Source organism: Aquila chrysaetos, chromosome 16 (assembly GCF_900496995.4).
Source record: "Aquila chrysaetos chrysaetos chromosome 16, bAquChr1.4, whole genome shotgun sequence".
Taxonomy (NCBI): Eukaryota; Metazoa; Chordata; class Aves; order Accipitriformes; family Accipitridae; genus Aquila; species Aquila chrysaetos.
In genome coordinates, this window is record NC_044019.1 from 4,207,960 (window position 1) to 4,224,450 (window position 16,491).

Genomic DNA, 16,491 nt, shown 5'->3' on the forward strand with positions numbered 1-16,491 from the left:
TCTCTGCCATAAACACTCAATGTTATTGGGGTACCCATTTTAGCTGCATACAGTGTTTTCAAATGAAAAGCTTGGTGATACAGCCTCCTGACAGTTTGCAGGGAAGGCTGACGTTTGGCAGTGACTGAGCAATTTGAAACAGCATGAACATATTGCTTATCTAATGGCTCTTTTTGTCTGGAGGCGAAACAAACAGCTCTGGACCTGAAATGGTTTTCTGTATATCACATGGAGGGGAAACTTTTTTTCACCCTCCTCTTTTTATTTTTCTCCTCCTCTCTTTCTTCTAATCCTCTCAGGCGCCATCTAGTGTTACCCCCGCCCCCCCTATCACTGGAAACCTGTTACCTCATCAGTATCAACCGCAAACAGCGCTCGCAGAGAGACGTGAAAATCAAAGCCACGTCACTTCTGAGATGGCTCAGCCAAGCTTCCCTGGGCCAGCACCTGCAGAGGCTGTTTGGGGACCAAGGCTTAAGGATGTAGGGCATTTTCATGTCTGTGTAGATTTCAGAGAGGCACAGAGCTGTAATCTGTAGCAGTGGGATACAAGAAGGAAGTAGTTGAACATAAAACCAAATCCAAGGGTGAGGCTGTTAGTGCTTGGAAGAGCCTCTATCCTGCCATGTCCTTTGGGTAGTTTTCTTTCAGATTTAAGAGAGAAGTGATGCCCTCCTTATGCCCAGAATTGGCTCCTAGCTCTTCTCCAAGGATGATTTCTATCTATCCCTGCCCTTTTGCCCTTTGCATGGATTTGGCAGGGTGAGGGGAGACAAACAGAAACTGAGAAGGGATCCCAGTACATCAAAAGTAGGGGCAGAGGCACTTTGTATAACTGGCTTCTTCAGGTAGTGTTTGCCACCTTCTGTAGTTTTATGCTGGCCCTCCTATTCTTGCAAGGCGCATGAGATGAGCACCAGTGGGGTGCTTTCAGAGTCAGATTTGTCTTGTGCAGTTGTTAAGAGTCCCTTTTTTTTTTTGCATTACAGTCAGGTTTGCCCAGTGGCATCTTTCCCCTAGCACTGATGTTGCTGTATCCCCTTGCAAGCAAGCACATGCTGGGAGTGTCAGCGTCAAGTGTACATAAAGAGCGTGAGATCTTGTTGAAACAAGGTGCTTAGGGACAGTCTGGATTCTCCATAAAATAGGAGACTTGTTGGACTTGTGGGGCATTTGAGAAGCGAGAGTTCAGCCTAGGCAACTTACAGACACATTTTATCCCAAAGTATCTTGTGTAGGGCAGGTTGTCGGTGTTCTTCCAAAGTTTGCTTTAAGCTGATCTGTTTGGGAGGGATTACTCTCCCACAAAAAATGCAGTTTCCCAGTATGTGCCGTCCATGTGTTTGCCCTATCCTAAACAATCCTCTGTAAAACTACTGCTCCATCCTGTTCCATGTGAGAGTCATAAAAATCTATGTATGTCCTTTACACGGCCCCCGTTGAGACCTGGTGTGCAGCGCATGCACATAGCAAAGGCAGGATCTGGGGCGATGGGGGGACCTCAGGCTTTGGCTGTGTTTTCCTGGCAATGAAGACTCCCTTTTCTCTCCTTGCAGTGGCATGAGTTGGAGTTGGGGTTGGGCATCTGCTGGAAGCAGCATCTTAGCAGAATTTGGTACCTTGCACTTAGAATTCCTGCACCTCTCGGAGCTCTCTGGCAATCCGGTGTTTGCAGAAAAGGCAAGTACTTCCCAATTTGGTCTTTAGTGTTTGGTCTTTTCATACTCCTGAGGTGCTGGAGCAGAGCAGCACTTTCGTCTGCCTGCAGCAGACAATGTGGCAGCAAAGTGTTCCTTCTTCCCAATACCAGTACAACTCACCAGAGGAGAAACTTTCCAGAGCGGGACGCGGGTTCAGAAACCTGTGCCTTGCAGACTGCAGAGGTCGCCAGGCCTCAGAGCATCCTATGCACCAGCTCACTGAAAAGGTTACAGAGAGCTCCTGTTGGAGATCCTGTCACACCAATAGGCCCTGGGAAGGCAGCTACCCCCATGTTTTCTTTGGTCATTTACATTTGCTGTAGCCCCTTCACCCGCCTCTCCATCACTTGCAGCCACCAGGGAGATGGGGATGTTTTTCCCAATGTCTCAGTTGTGTGAAGCTGTAGCAAAAACTTACTCAGACAAGGACACAGCCAAAATCAAACCATCTGTTGGATGCAGACTGCAAAGATAATTGTTAATTCTGATATCCTAATACTAGTGCCTTGTACTTGCAGACCTTTTTACTCTAAGCAGGCAGTAAATGTTATGCTCCAGCCAGCAAGATTTCTGCTGAGGTTTCTTGTGTAGGAAAGGCCTGACAGTTGACATATTGGATTCCTTTTGTGTAACTTGTAACTGAAAATCTATTAATATTATACATTACCTTGAGCTTTTTTTTTCCACAAGTGATCTTGTAGTGCATGTGAGAGGAACTTAATAAATATGCTGTTGGATACCAGCAAGTCATTAGCTTTCACTGCACGTCCCTGAGGAACCAGCTTTGAGGGAGACAAATTGTTCCAGTTAGAATCCAAACTGCCCCCATGAGCCCAAAGGAAATGGGGCCTGTCCAGAGTCCCACAGTGGGGTGAAAACAGACAGTGGTTCTAGGATTGCCAGTAAAAAGCTCAAAATGGTACTTTTCCAGGATATTTCCAGTGCAGGTCTGTCAGTTGTGAAAAAACAAGAAAAGAATTTGAAGAAGAGACAGGAAGAAAGAGAAGGAAGAAGCTGGGAGAGCAAAATGGAGAATAGGATGGAGTGTATGGAAAGGATTAAGGTTGGGGTGAGCAAGAGGAGTGTCGCAGAGGGTGAAGGAAAACTAGAAACCCAGGAAACTCTGTAAGGAAGATAAAGAAAGACTGGTAATTTGAAATAAAGGAGACAAGCTAAGGGGGGAGCTGAGAAAAGACCAGTAAAGGGAACAGTGGAATTGAAAGAAAATGTGTGAGAAGGAAATGAAGGGGGCGGGGAGGAGAGATGAGCACCGAAAACCCAAGGGCAAGAAGGTGCACTGTTAAAAACTAGATCTGCATCCATATTCCAGGTTCAAACTGTGGCATTTTGAGCCAGGGTCAAGCCTCTGTCCCTAGCCTAACATGTTTTCCTCTTTGCCTTCTAAGCCCATAGAGGGATAAGGGCAGAACTTTTCTAATGGACTCTCCTGCGCTGAGCGTGCCTGGTGTGTGCCACAGAAAATGTATTGCATTCATCCTAACACCCCCTGAGAGAAAAAATGTAGGATGATGTGGGCTCAAACAGCCCATCCTGTGGGAAATTACTTCAGAGGAACAGATCAACTCATTAACTTGCAGCTTGGGACTTGTGTGATTTTAGCAAGAATAAAGTCCATCTGTGTCTTTTATTCAAACATGTCATTAATATGCCATGCTACTAAACTTCAGTAAATATTATGCAGCCTGACGACTTACTTGGAAGCACCGACTTAAGTCTGTAGCCAGCTTTTGGCGTACAAATTGTCTAATTTTATAAAAGGTTTAGAGTGTATTAGCTGCTCTGTAGGTTATAATAGAATATTTATGCTGCATACCATTTAACTTTGTCCCTTATGGGAAAGGCCTATTGGATTTAATGGGGGTGAAGCCAAGGGAGGTTTTAGAGAATAAGTACAGCTGGTCTAGCATATTAAAGGAGCTGTCTGTTGTTGAAATTAAAGGCCCCAATTCATCATGTTAAGTGACCACATGGTGAATTTAAGTACTGTGTGAGTCACTCATCCCTGCCACTCCTTTCCCTTTGGATCATGGAAAAAATCACCCTCTACATCTCATACATTTCCACCCAGATTCCAAACCCTCAGGATTGCTTCTGGATGACTGTTAGCAAACAGCTTCTACTGCTTGCTGAACTGCTTGCCTTACAGGATTTTTAGAATCATTTCCAAAATCCCACACAGCTGGATAAAGATTGTGCTGAGGAGTCCAGCCGAAAAGTTTCTCCATCACAGACGTCTCGCCGGAGAGCCATGTCATTGGGTTCTGTTTGCATGATGATTCACAACATTACAGGCTGCTGTGCTTGTTCAGCCAGGGATCAGCACTGATAAATTACAGAGTTCACAGTGACAGTGCAAAACTGTCGGCTTTTTCAGCAGAGAAGTAACATAGTTCTTGTCTCTCATCTCTCCTAGGTGATGAACATCCGCAAAGTCCTGAACAGAGTCGAGAAGCCACAGGGCCTTTATCCCAACTTTCTCAGCCCGGTGACAGGGAACTGGGTGCAGCGTAGGTATCACTCCGCGTTCAGAATCCTGCCTGGAGCATTTCAGCCTTTCCATTATTCTTTAGGAAGCAATAGCAACTGTCAGAGCAGCAAGCCAAGAAAATGTCTTGTCAGGCAGCCTGTTATACATGTGATTAGATAATGCAACCCGATTTGTAAGATGCAATATAGTAATTGTACACTTACTCCATCAGCCTTGTTTCCAGCTAACTGTCTCACCTCCAGAGAGAATTAAGGCCTCTCTTGCACAGGGGAGGATAATGGTACATGGTTCATCACACAGATATTAGAAATCAGCACATCTTTTTGAGACCTCATCCTGCAGTCATCACATAGCCCACAGACCTACTTGGGAGTTGGACGTGAAGGCTATGAACAGAAGCACTATGAGATTTACTTCCTGAGTGTGCTGCAGCAAGTAAGGAACCACCCGGAGAGGCAGAGGGCTTACAGAGTCTCAGATCCCCCTAGGATCTAGGGATGCGTTCTCTTGTGCGCATTCGTGTACTTGTTACCATGGTACCACTGTGTAGTGCAATTTTGTGCAAGAAGAGTGAGACAAGTATGTGTTCTTTTCTCTTGTTGGGAACCCAGCACTGGCCAGCACTAAAGACATGACCATTAAATGAGATACTGTTCTGATAGGAAAGAGGAGCAGTAACCGGGAAAGGACTTGAAAAGAGCAAGGAAATATTAGAAGCAGTGTACCCACGGAAAGATTATTTACTTTCCTGCTTTACGTACACAGCCTCTTCCTTACCCAGAGAAGAGACTGTACCCCTTTTTTGTGCCACCAAAGGGCAGAAGCTTGCTCTCTGGGAGGAACATGAGAGGCTACTTCTGCTGCTGTGCCCCAGATCTCTGACCTTAACTTTCCGCTCTGTTAAGGGTTTGCTTGTTTTGGCAAGGGAGAGTTGCTGGATTTCGTGTTTCTCTGTCAAAGGAAAGAAAAGTCTCTTTTTGCAGAAGCTAGTTTTAACCTGTCAGTGGATTACATTTATATTGTTTAAGCGGTTTTCTTTGAGTCATTGCATTACCTTGTGTCCCCATGTCTTGTTGCACTGTTTGCTCTGCTAGGTGGCTCCAGACCTTTCTAACTACTGTATTAATAGCTCTGATTGTAATTGACAGGCAGTTGCATGGCTGCCATCATCTGAGACAGTGAGGGAGCTCTAGCTGTGAGCAGTCCCTGACCTTTAACTGCCATGTCAGCACCTCTAATGGTAATTGACAGGGCTTGGCTTGAAAGGTGTCTCAGCAAAGCATTTTGGATGGTTGTAGTTGTCCCATTAAACCAGAGCTGTCCTTTGGTGCCATGAGAAAAGAAAATAGGCTTCTGTGTTTGTCCCATTAATTGATCTTCTAAGTTATCCAGTCCCTTTGTAAGCAGTTCAGCTTCCTCTCCACATTTGTCTCTGCAGAGTTGTTGCAATATGTTCCACTTGAAAAGCTGATCTCCCATCCCCTACCGCACCCCTGAGATGCCATTTTCTTTAGGTTATTCCCAACTGGCAGCCATACTGCACATTTTACCAGACACAAGCATTAGTTCTGCCTATTCATTGGTGCTGAGAGGAGAAGTGCCTGTCTGTTGCCTTAACTGATCATCACAGAATCTTTGGGAAACTGAAGAGCTGTGCTCTTAATTCAGATGGTTAAAATACTCAGCTTGATGCTCAGTATTCATCTCTTCTGCCACTAATTTAATTCTATTTATGTCTGCAAATTTCACTTCATTGTACTGACCTGCTCCCACGCCTTGCTGACATCTAGAGGGGCCTGTTGCTGGTTCTTGGAGCTTATTAAAAGTAGCCTCCGATTACTTGTTCTGGGATAGGCTGGTTTATGCCAAAGGACTAGAGATAGCCTCTCTTTAGACTTTCACGTCATGAGGGCAACTCATGGCACAGGCTGTTTGTGGCAGTTGCTCATAATATGACCTTGTGGTCTGAATCCGTATTCCAGTGAGGAAAAGACTGATCAGCCTCTTCTGCATCTCCAATGCTGCTGGTGAGAAATAGATTAGGACCAAAGTAGGGAGGCAGCTGCAGCCTGCCACAGAGATGTTCCCTGTAGGTGCCAGGCTCTCATTTTCTCTCTTGTCATTAAAGCTCTTTGTGGGGAGCTGTTTTTCTTGGAATTGCTGTGATTTTCTTAAAAGGTGTATCTTTGACCTGGCTGAATGAGCAGATCTTCTAAATGAAGAGGCAGTGCTGTACCTCTTCTGAGTGCCGTTGTTACCTTTAGAAAATTAAAGCACGGTCCCCTGCTGAAATAAGAGATTTGTTTATGCAAAGTGCCTAGGAGGCAAATGCTGGCAAAGCTGATGCCATATGGAAAGCAATTATGTACCAGAGCTCCTGCTTTGGTGATTTTATGAATGACACACTTAGGATCACAGAGCTTCTCTTTAAAGACAGGCTGTGCAGACGGTGTTTGCAAATAGTCTGTCCTCTTTTTTTCTGAATTCATGCGTCTAATCTCATTGTTTTGCTATGGATTATTCCATGGATCATTGGACACACTGTATCAGGGATATTTGCTCTTCAGGTCAGGAAAATGCATGGCTGTTGATCTCTTCTGTTGGTAGGATTTAGCATTTAGGATAAGCCTCAGGACTTTATATATGTACAGTGAAAGGGAAAATAAAAATCTGAACAGCTAACTCCGAAAACCCTGCTGCATCTGCTTACATTTAAAATGAGGATGCGTGTAGACACAGAGGTGGACACTGTTAATTAACAGGGATGGTTCAGTCCGTGGTGGGTAATTTGTCTTGCTGATCTAAAAAGGGGAGTACTTGGCTGCTTGAAAGAATGAATGCTGCTTTTCCCCCTGTGGTATAGTTTAAAGATATAAATCCATCCAGCAGTTCCCCCCAGGCAGAAACCTGCAGCTGTCATGCCCATTTCACAGTGCAATTCTTTAGCATCCTCCTCTCCAGTAAGGTCATAGCATTGTGTACTCTGAACAGATAGCCTTGAAAATCCGATTTCTGCAGAAGAAAATATTCAGTGCACATCCTTGTACCTGACTTTATCATTTTAATACGCCAACAGCCCCAGCCTTCCCCAGGGCACAGAGTCCCACCATGAGCCAGGAATACAAATGGCACAATTGAGAGGTCCCTACAGCAGCCCCTTCCTGGGAGCTCTGTGTGATCCAACATGCGTTCTCCCTTTCCTGAGGCAGGGAGGCAGCACCCAGTGGCTTCATATAGGTAGAGATCTATCAGTACCTGCCATTGCTTTTGGTTTATGAGGCTGGGATTTATGATGATTGCTTCATAAACAGGAAGCATCTTCAAGTTGCAGTATAAATAACTGTTGCAAAATAAGACCTCTGAATAGTTTTGGTAAGGGATACTAATGCTTTGTAAAATGACAGAACATTTTTCTTCTGATTGCACTTTCCACCTTTCTTCCTTTTTGAAAAAGAAATGCTGCAAGCTCTCCCCAGGAAACTGGAAAGAGGAAGGAGAGAACAAGGGCATTAAATAGGACATGGTTGTTTGCTCTTTGTAAAGCAACTGCTCATTGTATATCATGAACCTGAAGTTCTTTTCTGGCTTTCCCACCACAGACCACGTCTCCATTGGGGGGCTTGGGGACAGCTTTTATGAATATCTCATCAAATCTTGGCTGATGTCAGACAAGAAAGACTCTGAAGCTAAAAAGATGTATGATGATGCCCTAGAGGTAAGGAGCAAGGTTGCTGCTCTGTATTTTTTGTGTGGGACGTTGTTCATCAGAATGTTTCAGGCAAAAATGTCTTAGATCTTTGGGTTTCCTTGGTATTCACTCCTGTCCACTAAGTTAATAAGTAAGTTATACTTACTATCCACTAAGTAACCTTAAATGCTGATTTTCATCCCTTTAGGCAATAGAAAAGCATTTGGTCAAGAAGTCTGCTGGAGGATTGACCTACATTGCTGAATGGAGGGGTGGCATCTTGGATCACAAAATGGGTCACTTGGCTTGCTTCTCTGGGGGCATGATAGCACTTGGAGCTGAACACGCTGGACAAGAGAGGAAGCAACATTACATGGATCTTGCCGCAGAAATAACAAACACATGTCACGAGTCTTATGCACGCTCAGGTAAACCTGTGGGCTGCCTAGAAAATGTTAGTAAGGGATCGCCTGCAGCCTTAGGAGACTCAGCTTTTGTGTGGCAGAGGTTGGCAGTAGGCTGTTTTGTGCTTCAGCAACATCTGCATCCCTGTGTATGATTTTCACTTGTCTTTTCTGAGATATCTAGAAGAGAAAGCAATAGATTTTACATAGTGGACAGCTGGAGCAGAGGGACAGGCAGATGTGAGCTTCTGTGGCAGAGTTGGGAAATGAACCCAGAGCTGAATCCTAGTCCTGCCTCCCAGTCACACAACTAGCCTTGTCCCAACAAGACTATAGTTTGAGTCTGTCTTTGCACATCCCTTTGCAGACAAGAAGGGGAGATTACCAGAGATTAATGGCAAGGTGTCCCACTATATGGAGCAGAGCAGCTGAGAAGTCCAACAGGAAGGTGTTGGAGACCTGCAGCTGCTGGTAGGAACCAAAAAAATGAAGTTGCTCAGCCTCTCCCAGCTGTCTAAGCAGAGGCTGGCTAAGTCTTTCCATTTCACAAGTCCAGTAAAATTTGTTTCACCACCCAGTGTGCTTTATCAGTCAGTGCTTTGGGAGAGCAGTGACTGGTGATGAATGAGAGACTGGGTTAGTTCTCTGCCTGCAGGGCTTTCAGCAAGATGAGCTTGCTTTGGACACCACTCCTTTGTTTGTAGGCATCTCTGTAGCTCTTCTGAGACTGCAGGCAGTGAAGCAGCAGTCTGCTTTCCAGGACCTTGTCAAGCACAGGTCTGTCTGCACTAACTGTTCCCAAAGATTGTTTCACACCTTCACCATATCAGCAAGCCCATATTGGCAGCCGGTGTCCAACATGTTTGCCCAATAAACTTCAAGCTAACCTGAAATGATGTTTGCAAGTAACTCTTTTTTTCCTCCCAGCACTTACAGAACTAAAACAAGCCACCTGAACTAATAACCCTCTCGTGGTGAGTGCCTGGAGCCAATTTTCACCTTCAACAATATCCATCAGCATAGAAAGGACAGTAGCGAGCCTGCCTGCACTGGTTACAGTGCTGTCATTTCAGCAAGCTCATTGTTTTGCAGAGAATGTCTGTGCATGTCACCCTGGCTCTCAGCAAATAGTCCAACTAGTGAACAACTGTTAGATTCCCCACGCAGACAGGAGGGCCCAGGGAAGGTGTGCAAAATATTTAGAGAAATAAAAAGACTCCCTGAAACACAGCCTTGTGGTAGACGCTTGGGTGCAGCAAGAGAAACCTTGTAGCATGATCATAAGCAACCTCTATGCTCAGTTTCCCTGTTTTTCAGATAGGGAAAGGGTTGGTGGTGAAAGCAGGGATCTGAGCGCTACCTAATGCTTGCAAGAGATTGAGATTCTCATGTAAGGGACACTCAAAAAGACCAAGGTACTCTTAAGGTTTTGTTTATAAAATACCAGTGAAATTGATTAAGCCTTCCCCATCATCCTAATGTCTTCTTTTCAAAGAGGCTGCTCATGGACCAGAAGGAAAGGCAGAAGTAATTGCAGGTCTCAGGTACTACTTTTTACAGCCTCCCTGCTGCAGTGCAGGCAAAATGGCTCAGTATGGTGACTGATAATTGTGAAACAAACCCCCTGCCTGGGAGCAGTGTATCAGTATCTCTGTGATGGCAGGGTCAGCTGCATGGCTAGATTTTCCTTTGAATGTGTTTTCTCTTTGAGGCTTTATGACGGGGTCTGCCTCTCTGTTCTTTCTCATATGGGTTCTGAGTTTGTCTTCAATGACGAACTCTGCTCTCAGGGTCAGGGACAGTGCAATTCCTAGGAGCAAATACCAGCCCAGCAAAAGTCCTAGGACATGGGGGGATTTTGTACCTGCCCCTCTCCATGCCCAAATCTGGCCCAAGTCTGTGTCTTGTCAGTTGTATCCACCCTCGGAAACATTTTATCCTCACCTGGATAGTACCCAGACATACCAGAGGATGAGCAACACCTGGAGTGGCAGTGGGCTCAGCTCACGCACTCTGTAGAGTTGCCCCTATTTTGACATCAGCTGTGAGGCTGATCTGATACACAGGCCTGACTGACCTGCTAGTCTGACCTCACGCAAGCCTTCGTTAAATGTTGGCACTCTGAGCAGCATAAAAGCACCTGGACAGTGTTTACCTGCTTTCTCCTCAAACTGATCATTGCATGTGTGTGATTTTGTCTAGATACCAAACTCGGCCCTGAAGCCTTTCGCTTTGATGCTGGAACTGAAGCCATGGCAACCAGGCTTAGCGAGCGCTACTACATCCTACGTCCAGAAGTGGTAGAAAGCTACATGTATATGTGGCGGCTGACACACGATCCCAAGTACAGACAGTGGGGCTGGGAGGTTGTGAAGGTACGGTTGGAAAACTCATGGTAATAACTCTTACAGGCTGCTGGATTCTTACAGAAATCTTTCCTTCGGTCAATGAAAAGAGCAGAAATTATTTAAATTGTGTTAGAGACTAAGACACATTAGCAATGGGGCAGGAATACACAAAATAGAACAATTTAGTGTTGTGTCTCTGTTGATCGTTGTGAATGTTTTCTTCTCCCTTTTGGGCTACGCTAAAATCAATCAGTCAATCAAAACAGTGGAGGTTTATGGGAGGAGTGCTGCAGACACCAAAACCTGCTATTAATGTAACAGCCCTCTGCAAAAAGGAGTCAACATTCTATTTGAAATATCTCAACTACTTAGAACCACTGGTTCGTAGTTGGCCAGGGAAAATCAACAAACCTGCTTTGCCCTTTGTCTCGTCTTCTTCCCACAAAGACCACCCAGCCAAAAAGTCCCTCACCTCTTTTTAGCTCATGCAATAGCCCATTGGCTGCTGCCCCATATCCTAGCAGGGGCTGCGTTTCAGTGGCAGAACTGTCATTTGTCTGCTGCCCTGGAAAAGAGGCTCCGCAAACAGTTAGAGTTGCTACTTGAGATCTGGTTTTGCTATGTGTGTAACGTCAAGCTCAATCAATCAATCAACTAAGTTAGGTGGTTTATGTTTCTCTTGCTATTTCATTAGAACTAGCTTTATTCCCAGAGTCTGGAGTAATCACCATGCTCTTCAGTGAGAGACAAAGACTACTACAAACCTGGAATTTAATTTGTAAAGCTGACTTGTAGTGCAACTGATGATGATTAATGAGTTACTCCATGCTATTGTGTGTTACTGAGATTTCTTTTCCTTTCTCAGGCCCTGGAAAAACATTGTAGAGTAGAAGCTGGCTTTTCTGGCATCCGAGATGTTTACACCACAACCCCAACCCATGACAACATGCAACAGAGTTTTTTCCTCGCAGAGACTCTGAAGTAAGTCTAGTATCACAGAGGCCTTTCAGAGTAGCATAATTCCTGCAGCATCAACACTCTTGTCTGCTTAAAAAGTCTCTAAGAATAAGGGGGAAGTCTTATCCTCTGTGGGGAAAACTGGGCTGGTCTTTGGGTGCTGCAAAGCTTTGGTAGTTTCCTCCAGTAGAACCACTGCTGTCATTGGCACTCTCGAGGTTTATGCTCATGTGCCAGATTTAAAAGACTCTTCCTGTGATTTAGAGCTGCTCTAAGTGGGGGGCTCCGACTGCTGAGCTTCCTTGAATTCAGCCCTGATGGTTTAAGAGACAGCTGTCTCCTCTGCCAGGTTAATGTCCTGCATATGGAGGAGGCATGACCATGGCTTGAATTTGCTGCCCCTTGGTGCAGATCTGCCTTTGCTGGTAGCGTGAGCTAATGTTTGTGGGGTGGCTGAGTGCAGATGCCTATCCCGTTTTGCCACCCTTGCACCAGGAGTGGTAGTTTCCAGCAGGAGAGTGAGACAGGGAGTCAGGAAATGTGTCACCATAAATCGTGGCAGCTGAGGCCAATGGCAGTCCCCATCACAGTCCTGCTGACAGTGCTTGCTTGTGCGTGCTTGGAGTTCCACTTGAGTTTCCTTTAATCTTCCTTTGTGTCCATCTTCTTCCCACCCACCCTTGCCTTATGGCTCCAGGTACCTCTATCTTCTGTTCTGTGAAGATGACGTGCTGTCCCTGGACGACTGGGTGTTCAACACAGAGGCTCACCCCCTGCCAGTCAACCACACGAACTTTAAAGCAAGTGTGCAGTAGTGAGGCCATTGCCCAGCACCATGCTTCTGCAGCATCGGCGGGTTACTGCATTTCCTTTCCATTAAAGGAATTCGCATTGTTCCTAAAATGGTATTTTGGGGCACTAGTCCAATTCCGGACAGTATTATATTGGGAAGATGAAACCATGACGTAAGCACCTTCTTTTCCTCTGTGAGGAGCTCTATTAGCCTGATAATGAGATGTTTATTCTGGGCCATATTGTACACAGTTCATAGACATTCCTTTATACAGAGAATTTATATGAAATCCACTGACTTTGCTTAATAGTGGCCAAAGGACTGGAAGTTTGCCATAAAATAGACTTCACACACACAGACGTCCTCTTTTCGTTTTTCTGTTTCATTTTTGCCTTTTATATACTGTTGGATTTATCACCTTTCTAATTAACAGTTTTCAATATACTGTGCTTTCTAGGTGGTAAGCTTTCTAGGCTCTTTAGGAAGGACAGGACAGGAGAACGAGGAAGGGGAGTTGCCCTTTATGTGAGAGAGCAGCTGGAGTGCATAGAGCTCTGCCTGGGGCTGGATGAAGAGCTGACTGAGAGCTTATGCATTAGGATTAAAGAGAGGACAGGTAAAGGTGACATTACAGTGGGTGTCTTGTCTGCTGTAGGCCACCTGACCAGGAGGAACAACAGGATCGGGCCCTCTACAGACAGATAGAAGCAGCCTCAGGTTTGAATTTGCAGGCCCTGGTCCTCATGGGGGACTTCAACCACCCTGATATCTGCTGGAGGGACAACAGAGCAGGACATGAGCAATCCAGGAGGTTCCTTGAGTGGTTTGATGATAACTTCCTCCTCCAAGTGACAGAGGAGCCAACAAAGAGGGGTACTCATTGGGGATGTGAAGATCAAAGGCAGCTTTAGCCGCAGTGACCATGAGATGGTGGAGTTCAGGATCCTGTGGGCAGGAAAGGTAAAAAGCAAACTCACAACCCTGGACTTCAGGAGAGCAGACTTTGGCCTCTTCGAAGATCTTCTTGGAAGAGTCCTGTGGGATAAGACCCTGGAGGGAAGAGGGGCCTGAGAAAGCCAGTTAATATTCAAGAATCATGTCCTCCAAGCTCAAGAGAGTTCCATTCCAGTGAGCAGGAAGTCAGGCAAAAATGCCAGGAGGCCTGTGTGGATGAACAGAGAACTCCTAGCCAAACTTGAACACAAAAAGGAAGCATATAGAGGGTGGAACCAAGGATGGGTAACCTGGGAGGACTACAGAAACATTGTCTGAGCTTCCAGGGCTTACGTTAAGAAAGCTAAAGCCCAAATGGAATTTAATTCAGGCAGGAATATCAAAGACAACAAGAAGGGCTTCTATGAGAACATAGGTGACAAAAGGAAGACTGGGAAAATGTGGGCCCACTGCTCAACAAGACAGGGGACCTGGTTACACAGGACATGGAAAAGGTTGAAATACCAAATGTTGCCTTTGCCTCAGTCTTCACTAGCAAGACCGGCCTTCAGGAATCCCAGGTTCCACAGACCAGGGGAAAGGCTGGAGCAAGGAAGATGTACCCTTGGTGGAAGAGGATCAGGTCAGGGAATACTTAAGCAAACTGAACATACATAAGTCCATGGGCCTTGAAGGGATGCACCCACAAGTGCTGAGGGAGCTGGCAGATATCATTGCAAGGCCACTGTCAATAATCTTTGATTGATCATGGCAACTGGGAGAAGTGCCCGAAGACTGGAGTAAAGCAAATGTCACTCCTATGTTCAAGAATGGCAAAAAGGAGGAGCCAAGGAATTATAGGCTCGTCAGCCTCACCTCAATCCCTGGGAAGGTGACGGAGCAGCTAATCCTGGAAACAATTTCCAGGCACGTGAACAACAAAAAAATCTTCAGGAGTAGCCAGCATGGCTTCACCAAGGGGTAAACTTCTTGATAAACTTCTACGATGAAATGACTGGCCTGGTAGATGAGGGGAGAGCAGCAGATATTGTCTAGCTGGACTTCAGGAAGGCCTTTGATACTGTCAAAGGAGATCATCATAGACAAGCTGTTGATGTATGAGGTGGATGAGCAGACAATGAGGTGAGTTGAAAACTGGCTGAATGGTTGGGCATAGAGGTGGTGATCAGTGGCACCAAGTCTAGTTAGAGGCCAGTAGCTAGCAGAGTATGCCAGGGGTCAATACTGGGTCCAGTCCTCTTCAACATCCTCATTAATGATCTGGATGATGGGGCAGACTGTACCCTCAGCAGGTTTGCTGATGACACAAAACTAGGAGGGATGGCTGATATGCCGGAGGGACGTGCTGCCATCCAGAGGGACCTCGACAGGCTGGAGAAGCCGGCTGATAAGAACCTAATGAATAAGCAGAAGTGCAAAGTCCTGCACCGGGGAAGGAACAACCCCATGCACCAATCTATGCTGGGGCACCTGGCTGGAAAGCAGCTTGGCAGAAAGGACCTAGGGGGTCCTGTGGACACCAAATTGACCATGAGCCAGCAGTGTGTCCTTGCTGCAAAGAAGGCTGATGGTATCCTGGGCTGCATTAGACGAAGTATTGCCAGCAGCACAAGGGAGGTGATCCTTCTCCTCTACTCAGCACTGGTGAGGCCACACCTGAAGTACTGTGTCCAGTTCTGGGCTCCTCAGTACAAGAGAGACATGGACATACTGGAGAGAGTCCAACAAAGGGCCACGAAGATCATTAAGGGACTGGAACATCTCTCCTATGAGGAAAGGCTGAGAGAGCTGGGCCTGTTTAGCCTAGAGAAGAGAAGGCTCAGGGGTGATCTTAGTAATGTATATAAATACCTGAAGGGAGGGTGCAACGAGGACAGAGCCAGGCTCTTTCCAGTGCTGCCCAGTGACAGGACCAGAGGCAGTGGGCACAAACCAAAACACGGGAGGGTCCCTCTGGACATGAGGAAACACTTTTTTACTCTGAGGGTGACCAAGCACTAGCACAGGTTGCCCAGGGAGGCTGTGGAGTCTCCATCCTTGGAGATATTCAAAAGCCACCTGGACACAGTCCTGGGCAGCTGCCTTTAGGTGACCCTGCTTGAGCAGGGGGGCTGGACCAGATGACCTCCAGAGGTCCCTGCCAAGCTCAACCATTCTGTGATTCTGTGGTGTTAAAATTGTAACTAAATCAAAACCTGTCTGCAAAATTCTTGATCCTGATGTATTTTTATATACCTTTTCTGTGCTCTTAAAACACATTTACCGCACATCACATCTCATTTAACTTTCCTTTATCGTTTTTGTGTTTTTCTACTTTTATTTGGAACTAAATGTTATGAGTCACTTGTAATAATTTCACTGCTGTAATAGTCAAATCTGTGAAACAGAATAAAAGTCTTGTAAAATAAAAAGCATGTTTGGGTTGATCCTCTTTAAAGCCATCTGTCAAAGACCTGTTACATCATGCTTGGAATAACTACGTGACAATACTGGCTGATTTCAAGAATATTTCACAATAGATGTTGATTTCCAGAGTAATCTAGCCGGTGTATGGACAGCAATTCCCATCTGCACCAGCTCTCTTAAATTGCTTGTTCACCATCTCATACGGGTTAGCAGGAGTTCTACTAAATGTCTTATTTTTCTAGCAAAAAATAAATAATCCCCCGCCAAGTTTGCTCTTCAGTATACATTGTTTCTGGAATGAAGTAACAGAAGAAAAAGAAAGGAAAAAATTGAAGCCGGATTCTTCCATGCGTCTGGCCACTGAACTAGTAGTTTAGCCTGCACATCCTCTGTGACTCTAAGCAGGATGACTGTGCAGAGGTGTTCACATGCCACTCCTGTTCTGACCCTGGCAGTCGTGAGTACCTGCTTAACTGTTCCTGCAACAAGGGCTGGATCTGGGATCGGCATCTTTTCTCCCAGCAGCCTTTCCTCTGGTCACTGCAAAGCTGCGTGGCCCTTGGTGATGGAACATTTTTGTCCATTCTTGTGACATTCTCTTGGTATTCAGCAACTTGGTTCATTCAGCAACTTGGGAAGATAAAGTTGCTTTGAGCAAGTTGTGAAAACAAAAAATGTGTTTCTAAATCCATGCCTTTGTAATTCCCCAAGAGAAACAAGGTTGTCAGATGG

General features: G+C 45.6%; 1 protein-coding gene across 1 annotated transcript in view; it reads left to right on the forward strand.

Moving 5' to 3' along the window:
• The window catches only part of MAN1C1 (mannosidase alpha class 1C member 1), a 68,582-nt gene extending 52,818 nt beyond the window's left edge, over nucleotides 1-15,764 (forward strand). The window contains exons 7-13 of the mRNA XM_030038842.2: nucleotides 1,557-1,680; nucleotides 4,135-4,228; nucleotides 7,809-7,924; nucleotides 8,106-8,325; nucleotides 10,504-10,676; nucleotides 11,515-11,630; nucleotides 12,304-15,764. Of these exons, the coding sequence (XP_029894702.1) occupies nucleotides 1,557-1,680; nucleotides 4,135-4,228; nucleotides 7,809-7,924; nucleotides 8,106-8,325; nucleotides 10,504-10,676; nucleotides 11,515-11,630; nucleotides 12,304-12,421 (961 nt within the window). The 3' untranslated portion in view covers nucleotides 12,422-15,764. The remainder of the gene's footprint in view (nucleotides 1-1,556; nucleotides 1,681-4,134; nucleotides 4,229-7,808; nucleotides 7,925-8,105; nucleotides 8,326-10,503; nucleotides 10,677-11,514; nucleotides 11,631-12,303) is intronic.
• Nucleotides 15,765-16,491: the final 727 nt, after the last annotated feature.